The 10774-nt window shown below is 45.5% G+C and overlaps 1 protein-coding gene and 1 long non-coding RNA gene across 3 annotated transcripts in view; both read right to left on the reverse strand.

The window, feature by feature from the left end:
* The window catches only part of TSG101 (tumor susceptibility gene 101), a 106336-nt gene extending 105528 nt beyond the window's left edge, over positions 1-808 (reverse strand). Inside the window, exon 1 of one of the 2 annotated variants that reach the window (XM_065454781.2) lies at positions 493-808. In XM_065454781.2, the coding sequence (XP_065310853.1) occupies positions 493-537 (45 nt within the window). In that variant the 5' untranslated portion in view covers positions 538-808. The remainder of the gene's footprint in view (positions 1-492) is intronic. The other variant, XM_065454782.2, reaches the window with a different exon arrangement.
* A 4222-nt stretch (positions 809-5030) lies between these two features.
* Positions 5031-6848, reverse strand: LOC139051927 (uncharacterized). Its single transcript, XR_011509618.1, has 2 exons — positions 5776-6848; positions 5031-5153 (listed from the first exon to the last, which is right to left on the reverse strand). It is a non-coding gene; the product is annotated as an uncharacterized lncRNA (long non-coding RNA).
* Positions 6849-10774: the final 3926 nt, after the last annotated feature.

Here is a 10774-nt window from a genome sequence, read left to right on the forward strand (position 1 = left end):
CGGTTGCAATGTCTTGCAAGTAACTGCGGTCGTCTGGGATTCATAACGTCACACGGCCAGTGGAGTGTTGCGTCACTGCAAACAATCCACTGCGAAACTTTGCGATCCCAGTGAAACACGACATCTTTCGCTAAAAATGCGTTACGATTCTGTCAAAGAAGCAAAGAGAGACAGAAGGCAAGACACGGCGAACGACGATCTCGTGATCAAGAAGCCGCCGCACCACTCCCACACCGGCGAAAGAAATGCGTGCTTCGACTACTTGCAAATTTTGGCGGCACAAACTTTCATTCCGGGTTTTCAGCCCTACTTTCACAGAGGTCGCAATATTGTGCGGTCCTCCAACCCTCGCGTTCTGTTCTGAAGTACGGCCTAAAAACAGACAGAATACACTGAGGTTATACCTCGCTCGAATACAGGAAGGAAAACCTCGGTCAAACAACAAGTTCTACCAAGGTAGCGAGTGGGCGCACCGATATGGCTGCAACCTACCTTTGCGAGTAGAGATGATAGATACTGATTCAACGATTGAGGCATTTTCGCACAGACAGTTCACGATCGGCTCAGCCTCTTCACAAGAGAGCCTCACAAGCACGAAGCTACCGAGCACTTCGGGCAGTCACGGTTCTCGTTGATGGTTAACGCGTGCGTCCGAGTTGATCACAGTGCCGTTACGTGAAAGCACGATCAGACGGCAGCGATATTAATGGCGTTAACATTCATTAAGGCAGTCAAAAACAGCAGGGTTACACCGCTCTAACATCCCGACAGGAACCATCATGACAGCCAATGACCACGACAACCGGATACTCTATGGCACATGGATGGATGGATGGAAGGTAGGAGCGTCCCCTTTGAAACGGGGTGATGGCAGTTGCCACCATGCTCAGATTTTTATTTTGCAAACTCTATGTTATTTTGCCTTTTATTTTTATCTGTGTTGTGTGTTATTGAATTTCTCGATTTTATTTAAATACGTCTTCCTACCCTTTTAACCTTATGTCACCTCTCTGCTTTTGAGCCACCAATCCTCCAATCGCCTTTTGCTAATTTCCACCGCACATTTATTTACATGACTGTCATTATCTCGGAACCCTAGGGCTTCAGGAAGGGTGACTGTGGCCGCATCGACATCGGGATTGATACCATCTAAGGAGAGGCCCTGACGTCACTCTTTGTGAAGCAAAAGTGAAGCCGGAAGTTGGCGTTGCTCATGGCGATGCTCCGCCTTTTGTGCCACCCTCCTCTCTTGTTTACATCTTTCGCGAAACCACGCCGCGCTATGCGTGGTTTCGCGCGCGGAGCGCGCGCGGTCGCGCAACATCCGGCAGAGCACGGTGCAGGTAACACAGCGCAACAAGACACGGTGACTAACGCAAAGCCGCCACCACAGCGCCTTTGCCACTGCACGAAACCTACCAGAGCAACACGTGTGAGCGCTCAAAAAATCAGAACAACGCCACCATTGTGGCCCAAAAAGCGTGGCCATGCAGCAAAAAAATAAAAAAGCAGCAATAAAAATGAGAACCTATACGTCATTTCCGCCACACTTTTCTCCTAGCGCGCGGAGGGGGTAGGGCCTCTCCTTAGTTTCCTGCCTCCGTGATACCATCACATTTTAGTATGAGGTGTTCCATTGCTTCTACATATTTACCACACACAGTACATGTGTCTTCTTCTTCGTTATATTTCTTTTTATAGCTCCGCGTTCTTAGTGTTCCTTTATATGCTCCCGCAGGGAGCAGAGTTGCGCATACCTTTTCCGGCGCCGCTCGCACCGCTATTGGCCGAGCGCGAAAAATGACGTAAAATGATCCGCGCCGTGGCAAAGCCCACTTTACAGGCGCATCGCTGACTCATGCAAACTCGTCGTTTCCGTAAGTGCCATTGCCATTGCAATCAGCGGACCGTCGATCGTGCGTTGAGAGGAGCAGCTGCGGGTTTCAGGTACGGTATTCGACGATGTGAAGTCAATGACCTTGGTGAAGTGATACGAAACACATCGTACTGGCACTTGTATTCCAGTATGACGGGGTGCAACGCACCACACTGCACAAACCGCACGGAAGGCGGTAAAGCGCTCTACGAGGTGCCATGCGGACGGACAGACGTGCGCCGGCGACTCGTGTGGCTTCTGCGTATGGGTCGAGACCGGCATATATGTATATTTAGCTCTCTAGCTGTAATAATTGTAATATATTCCTTCTCCGTGTGAAGTTTTGAGAACAGTAAAATTGACTCTAGTCAATTTATTGTCTTGAAGTGCATAGGCTTATTTATTTTGTTAACTAATTGCTGCCATAGAAGCTAAGCCGGAATTGTACGTGTGCTAGCTTGTGAGCATCATGTATCAGCCAGTGGAACAAAAACTTGTCGTTAAACTAAACATGCTGGAAATCTACGTTGCGCTTTGGTGAATGCTGTTTCCTGTGGGCGGGAGTGGAGTGAATGCACTGTTGAATGACGTAAAATTTCCTTGCCTCTGATGGGATAGGTCACAATGCTTTGTAACCTGGCTTTTTGGCCAAAGCCTGCTTCAGTGATTTCATTGACTTGATACAGTGTCTTCAACAACTGGCTTTTCTCTGAGTGGTAAGAGAACAAGAAAAATGTGTTGTCATATTACAGTCTGCACTGTGTGAATAATTATTACTCTGCAAGTTTGCCATCTTGATGTGATTAGTGCAATAAAAATAACCTGTTGTTACTCTTAATAGCTTGTTGCCTTTCCAGTTTCTTTGAATTCTGCCCCCAAGGTTCCAAGAACCAGCACACTTGGCCTGCTGCCAGCAGCCGTTCATGCATTCCCTTGTATGAAATAAATTTGATCTAGAAGCTCTTGCAACTTGAATCTTTTTCTACTTGCAGATTTGCTGGTACTATATAGCTGATTAGTCTGCGGTATAAATGAATCGTAAAAGTAAGCTTTGCTTAAAATGTACACATGTGAACATTTGAAATGCGCTTAAATCTGTGTCTGCACCGCATATATCGAAAACGTGCAGCTGTTGTGAACGATGGTTAGTGATGAATGGCGCTCTGTTAACGGTCACTGACATAACTATAGGGACGATAGCTCTCTTGGCGACGGTCATTAATCGGCTGGTTTCGGCAGCCGAAATGCGCTAAGTGTCCACCTTACGTGTGGGAAGTTTTAAACACTCTTTAAAACATTTCTTGCTTTCTGACTATGATAAGACAACTTCATATGCGTGCTGAAAATCATTGCACCGCTTTTTGTGGCAACGTACTGCGCGTTTGCGAGCGAACTTTGGAGCTGTTCGAGGCACGGGAGTATCTTATTTTGGGGAATCGAAGGTGGTCCTACCCCCTATTTGTACGTTCGTGTGTGTGTTTGTATATGCGTGTTTACATCGGTACATACAAAGTTTCGGTTGGTTGGAAGCCCACCCTCTCCGGCTGCACGAATGACTCGTTCGAGCGTAGCCTGTATTAAGAAGTGACCTTTGCTAAGCGCCTGCGAACAATTGGCGCCTGTAGCTCGCGACCACTAGACAAAAAAGCGGAACACCGCGCGGCATTTGGCTCCTGCGCGCGCGAGGAGTGGCTTCGCTGCAGAGCTGGATCACGGCGGCGGACCTATGCGCAACTCTGCTCCCTGCGGGAGCATATACAGGAACACTACGCGTTCTAAGACATCCTGGTCTAGCACGGAGGAAGAAAACTTCCTAGAGTAGGGCACTGCCTCTTGAGGTATCATAAAACGCTTCTGATCTGCTGTTTCCAGTATCAATATAGTTCTACACTATGCTTCTTTTCCATTGAATTTATCCAATTTTTACCTTCCGCATTTTTAACCTGTCGTTTAATGCTCTGTCCTTTTTCGTCCTCGTGTGTGGCATACTTACTGGTTAGCTTCCTAGTTCTTTTCCGCCATTGTGAGTCAACGCTCTTTTTGTATAGGTATTTAAACACCTTAGCTGCCCACCTGTTATCATCCAATTTCTTCAGACGTTTTTCGTATAGGATTTTACTCTGAGCTTCCCGTGCTTCGAATGATGCCCAGCCCATATCTCCCTGTACTGCTTCGTTTGTGGTTTTCCCGTGGGCACCTAGTGCTAACCTACCCACAGCTCTCTGATTTACTTCTAGTCTCGACTGAACCTCTGCCCTTAAACACAGGACCGCATTCCCGAAACTAAGCCCCGGCACCATTACTCCCTTCCAAATGCCTCTCAGTACCTCATACCTGTTGTAACCCGGCCACAATGCCTTATGTTTCATTATCCCGGCATCTCTTCGCCCTTTTGCTATTAGAGACTGTTCGTGCTTTTCCGTGTACATCTGCCCTTTGTTTATCCATACCCCGAGATACTTGTATTCGGCCATTCGGGGTATTTCGTGGCCTTGTATTGTAAGCTCCTGATCAGTTGTATCGTTGAAAAACGTCCCACCGGACTTAGCTGCACTGAAACTGAAACCTAAACTGTCTCCTTCGTCCCCACAGTAATTAACCAGAGTTTGCAAATCTTCCTGGCTATCTGCTAACAGTACAATATCGTCCGCATACATTAAACCCGGTAGTCGTTGCTCAACAACCTTTTCGCCTACCCAGGTGAAAATTTCCAACTGGGAATGCAACTGGTTCCAGTTCAACTGGTTTATGGAACAATTCCCAGTTGGTCCCCATTGCAACTGGTCCCAGTTGGTCCCCATTGCAACTGGTCCCAGTTGGTCCCCATTGCAACTGGTCCCAGTTGATTCCCATTGCAACTGGTCCCAGTTGATTCCCATTGCAACTGGTCCCAGTTGATTCCCATTGCAACTGGTCCCAGTTGGCCCCTTTGCAACTGGTCCCAGTTGGTCCACATCGGAACAGGTTCCAGTTCCTATTGCAACTGGCATCGATTGTGCAATAGAGGTAGTGAGCCATGGCCAGCAGGAACCACTGGTAAACGTTTACACACAAGTGGGATTCAAGCTGGCCATAGCTTGTATGCTTTTTGTGGTTGCCATCGCGTGTCGCAAAGAACCAGCCGATTCAGTGAACTTTATGCAGCCGAAGCAGCTTGGTGTTGAAATTGGACATTTATTGGGACACTTGAGCTTGTGTTTAGCGATGAAACATCTTGAATGCTCCCTTGATGACCTTGCACACGTTTACACATTTCGTAACTCTTGCACATCACCATCTGAAAGAAATATTTATATGCATTCAGTAAAAAGGCAACCACTTCGTACAAGCAATTCTACTTATACATCATACAGACATGTGTATCAGTAGTGTATGCACTTCTGCTACACGTTATTATGCAGAGCTACAGATACTTCTGTGTGCTATTCAAAGCACAAGTCTTGCACGACACTGGTTCGTATTGACACGTGAACTTTTCTCGGTAACTGCACTCACCCACTGGCCACTTAAGTTTATCGCTCTGCACAAGACGCACCTGCATGGCTGTAGCTTACTCGAATGCTATTGTTGACTATTTGTTGTGTATATATGTTATCGCTGAACCTAGAGTAATCAGATTGTATGCGCGACACGAACTGTGTAGTACTTTCTGGAAGTAATGCGGGCGCCATCGTTTACGCCGGAACCTACGGCAAGTTACGTGAAAAAAAAAAAAAAAACGACGCGTCTGACTCGCAGATAATGGGGCTCAAAAACAAGCACCAAGCTCGCAAGCATTGATGTGTACAAACGTCACGTAGTAGAACACTCGAGTCAACGACAATGTGCTGCAGTATTGACACCTTTGTGATAAAGAACCACTTGCACTCGAAACATAAATAAGTTCAATATATAATTACCTCCAAATGGCAGAATCAAGAGCAGGGAAAAGTGCGCACGTCAATCCAAACACGATGGGTCCACAAAGCCGCGTAGTCGGTGTTAAAACAGGTGTCATCCGTTGGCCTGTAATCATGCCGTCTTCCAAAGGTGAAAATGTCCAACACTAATACTACTTAAATGAGGTTACACAGGCAATGACACCACAGGTTCCTCTAGAAAAATCTTTTCAGCTGCGCACGCCTCGCTCCATGTCTCGCTCGAATAGCTTGCTGTTAATATGGCTGCCGAACTACGCCGCACGTTTACACAGTTTCGTATTTGTGATGAAGTTTCTCGCTATTAATAAATATTACGCTATCTATGTGAGGTAAGAATTTTATTTCACTTTTATTTGACATAATTTAAATTTATTGCTATATCATTATTATTGTTTGAGCCATAGAGGTTTCAGCCGATCATGAGAAGATACGCAACTAATGTTTCTTTTTTTTTTCAAAATGGCGGTTGTTGTGGTCATGGTACAGTGGCTAGTCATGGTAGAGCACTGTCGGTGTAAGCATCATAATATTCTTTCACCGTGTGGAAGACTGTACTAGACTAGCCATGGACGCGTAGTAAGCGTGCGTTGTGTAGCTCTATGCGCTGCTCAGCATTTTCTTTTCCTTTTTCTCTCTTTTTTTGTCGTAGGGAAGTAATATCGCCGTGCTGCAAACACCAGTTGTTTCCACCAAATGCCATACAGCTCACTAGCGCTTAGCTAGGCAACGACGTCAGCGGCACAAAGTTGGTGCAACATTACCATAACACCGCGATGTCGGTCAGGCACGCAACGGTAACGTCATGAGACGAACCAATGCCTCATTAGACAACTAAAGACTAGGGCCAACATTCACAAATTTAGTGCGTTGAAACTAAAGCACGCGTACGTGTCAAGGCAATGTGCTCCACATTTACGCAAGAGGATCCTGCATGATTCAGTTATCCATATAAATAAATCTTGTGTCGGATAAAACCCATCTCTAATGTCGCACTCGTTGCAGCATATCGCTTAACTCAACTTTTTTATGTTAACAGTTGTACGAGTACAGATCGCAACTACTAACCAGTTGCTACTATACAACTGGTCAAAGTTCCAGTTGGAATCCAAATGGAACCAGTTGCTTCCAGTACAGCTGGTTCAGGTTCCAGTTGGATCCCAACTGGGACCATTTGCTTCCAGTACAACTGGTAATGGTTCCAGTTGCGTTCCAGTTGCATACCAACTGGGACCATTTGCTCCCAGTACAACTGGAGATGGTTCCAGTTGGATCCCAACTGGAACCAGTTTCATCCCAGTTGGTTTCTAACTGGGACCAGTTGACCTGTAACTGGGACCGGTTGGTTTCCTACTGGAACCAGTTGTTCCCAGTTAATACCAGTTGGAACCAGTTGGATTCCAGTTGAATATTTTCACCTGGGTAATCTGTACGACAGATTATACCCTAGATTGCTTCGTTGTAACCTTCTTTCCATGCTTATCATATAAAGCATGAACAGCTGCGGTGATAGAGGACAACCTTGCCTTAATCCTTTGTGAACCTCGACAGTTGTCGTACTCTTGATTCCTTCCCATGTTATTTCAACATTACTTTCTCGATATAGTTCCTGTAGAAAATCAATTACCTCATTACCGATACCTTCAGCTTTTAATATGTTCCACAGGAGTTCCCTGTTCACATTGTCGTATGCAGCACTTATGTCCAGGAAGGCTAAATACAGAGGTCTATTTTCCGCCTTAGCTATTTCTATGCACTGGGTAAGCACGAACAGGCTATCATCTAAGCGCCTACCACTTCTGAACCCGTTCTGAAGTTCTCCAAGTATTCTATTACTTTCTATCCATGACTGCATTTTTAATTTCACCGCTTGCATCGCCAGCCTATATATAACAGATGTTATCGTCAAGCGACGGCTCCTTTCGGCAACACCATGAAACCCATGAAACAACGTATATCTCGAAGGCTATGCTTTTGTCCTATGGCGATTGCTAAAAAACAACTCCGGCGTTTTTTTAGCCATGTTATGATATTGTCCCTTTCAAGCGATGTTTACAGTCCTATAACAAATGGGGCAGTTCAATTTGCTTAAAAACTTATCAAAATTTTTAAATCACTAATTTCAACCGAAACTGGCATAGAGTATGAAAGCTGGTAATTGTTTTTCTGTGACGTCACGATAAGTTGATGACGTCAGATGCTACATTATATACAAAAATCCCTCACGTGGCGTGATCCCATGGATGGTGGCGCCGAGCGACGCCGTAGCGAATTCGTTCTCGGCATAATCGTTCCTAGGCTCGCGCGGACCGCGCGTTGTTCAACGTTGCTTATGTGATTGTGCTTGCGTTGCTTGTGTGTTGGTTGTAGGTTCTGTGTTACTTGGCGGAAAGCCGCGAGTAATGGTGGTGCGGCAGTGCGGCTTTCGCCTCGGTGAGCTCTGGCAGTACAGAATCTGCGTTGTGTGACCCGTGCTTCCTTGACAATTGAACTGTCGAAGTGGCCTAGCGCTTCGGCAGCGAAGTTCTGCGAACCGCGATGTGGCATCGCCGTGTTCGACTTTGCTTAACGGACATCGAGGGATGTGCTGCTTGCTACAAGTCATGTAAATGCGACTGCGTCGACCGCCCACTGTTCAGTGCTGAATGTGTTAGGCGTGCTGTGCTTGAAACGAGTGGTGCAGCGGTGGGTGGTGGAGGAGCAGAGTGGCTTAGGGTCTCCATTTGCACGTTCACATACATGTGCTCCCGTTTTGGTCTCATTAGCGGCTGTCGCGGGATTGTGGTGTGCTAGCTCCTTGCATAGTATGAAGTTTACGATGCTAACACACAGCATGTTCACGTTTTTCCGCGCTATATGTCATTTGCATGACGACCGAGTTGAAAACAAGGCATATGTCTGTGTTCTTTGTTTTGTGTGTTGTAAATTACTTCCTATTGTGGAAATTCTGGAAGTCTTATTACGCAAGGAGTGCGAACGTAAACATATTTCTGTGTGGTTGAAGTTTTGAATTACCCATAATAGCCTTTACGACTGATAAGTGGGCTACACAGCCTGTGTGAATCAGCTCCCTTTGGTGCGACGCTCTTCCATGTGGTAGACTGATGCATGGTGCGCATTTATTTCTGTACTGTTGTAAAAACCATTTGTTTATTCACTCAATACCAATGTACTGCTTCTTCGCCGCAGTACATTTTAGTTACGCGGTGAAGCACACTAAAAGTGGGAGGGGACCGCTATCACCCAGCATAGTAAGTCCACTTAGACGACCTGAGAGGCGGCAGGTGCGCGAGTGTATAATTAAAGAACTCTTATTATGTTCAGTCACAGTGGCCCCTTCCCACTTTTAGTATGATTCACCGCAGTACATTGCTTAGGCTTCACCGCAGAACATAGGTGTATTGCAAAAAATGTAATATTAAAAAGCTCAATTATACAACATTTCTTTCGTAGCTTGCTACACTGCAATACAGGGGTGGAAATAAGCATCCTCCAGTAAAGCATACTAAGAGTGGAAAGGGCACATAGGTTTACTCATTATTTTCAATTGTGATATAATTTGCAAGTGCATCTGTGCTCTTGGTAAGCTTCATTGACAATTCTTTGTACATTACGAATTCATATTGCAGGGAACCTTACTAAGACACATTTGCCATTTTGTAACCCATTATTCACCTTCAATGTAGGAGCACAATGCGGATTCATTCCTCTGCTTCTGGCTGGGCTGCATGTGCTCTTTGAGAATTGATTCGTTGTTCATAAGTGCACTGGTACTTTACTCTAAAGTGTAGGGCTGAAGTTAATATGGAAGTACAATTTTTTATTAAGGAGTCAAGATGTTGCCAAGTTGGTTGCAACACAGCTTTTTTTTTTTTTCAAGGCACCTTTCCTACTAGAAGCTTCCATTGCAGTGTTTCAAACTTCTTTGAGCCAGCACATAGTGTATATAAAGATTGGGAACATCACCCATGCTCTTGCAGTAAGCTGTGGACAGGAGAAGTTCATGCCTATCTATAGTAAAAAAATGTAGCACGACCAGACAAAATAAAAGAAGGGGTGGGCTGCAGCAATACTAAGTGTTAAATGGTGCTGTATCCTTTCCCTTGAGTTTTCTGTTTTTGTGCTTTTTATTATGGATCCTCCACAGTAACCACACGAGTGCTGAACTTGAGCTTGTTGGTTTCAGATCTCATGGTTGTTGCTAACAGAACAGTGTGAGAAATGAACAAGAGCTTGGAGGCATCCAGTCACCTTGCTTGTCTCATGGTGTCGCTTCATGAGCACCATGAGCCTCCAGACCAACTAGGAAGAGAGGCTTCTTGCAATCGCTTCTGAACAGTATTGCCACCTAACCAACAGTGCTCTCAATGACAACTTGTGGACAGTAGAATGCTTGCACCCAGCAAAGTCTAAGAAGGAAGCATTCAGGATGGGTGCCAAATGGGCCTTTTAAAGCTGGCAGCATTGCTGAAGGGGCTTTGCCTATCCGCCTTCTTTATTGATGCACAAAGATGATTTCCCCTTTGAGAAGGATTGTTTCAGAGGTGTTACATGGCAACAGTGTTGGGTGTTCAGTACCAGAGAAGCTTGTCTTTGCCCACTGTCAATAATCGGTTCCTTCCCCAGTGCTCCTGTGAAGTGTCTACTTTTTGGACACAATGTGCCTGCCATGCATGCATGCATGCATTTTTAGCTTGTAAAGATGTCTATTACCCCTTGCCTCAAGCTGGTCCTTGCTGATGTCACCCAAGAAGGCAGTGGGGAGTTACAAAGCACTGCTGATACCAGTGAAACCAGATTAATGGAGCTGCTGTTTTTTTTTGTCCACTCAATCCTTGTTCGTTACAATGAGCAGTTCTTTGTCCGAACGGAAGGCATATGTACTAGGTTGCGCATAGCCTGCGCACTAAGTCTTGTTGGTGTGTTATGACAGAGACCTGCCTGAAAACCTTAGCTCAGTGTCTATATGCAAAAACCTTCT

The sequence above is a fragment of the Dermacentor albipictus genome, unplaced genomic scaffold, assembly GCF_038994185.2.
Source record: "Dermacentor albipictus isolate Rhodes 1998 colony unplaced genomic scaffold, USDA_Dalb.pri_finalv2 scaffold_16, whole genome shotgun sequence".
Taxonomy (NCBI): Eukaryota; Metazoa; Arthropoda; class Arachnida; order Ixodida; family Ixodidae; genus Dermacentor; species Dermacentor albipictus.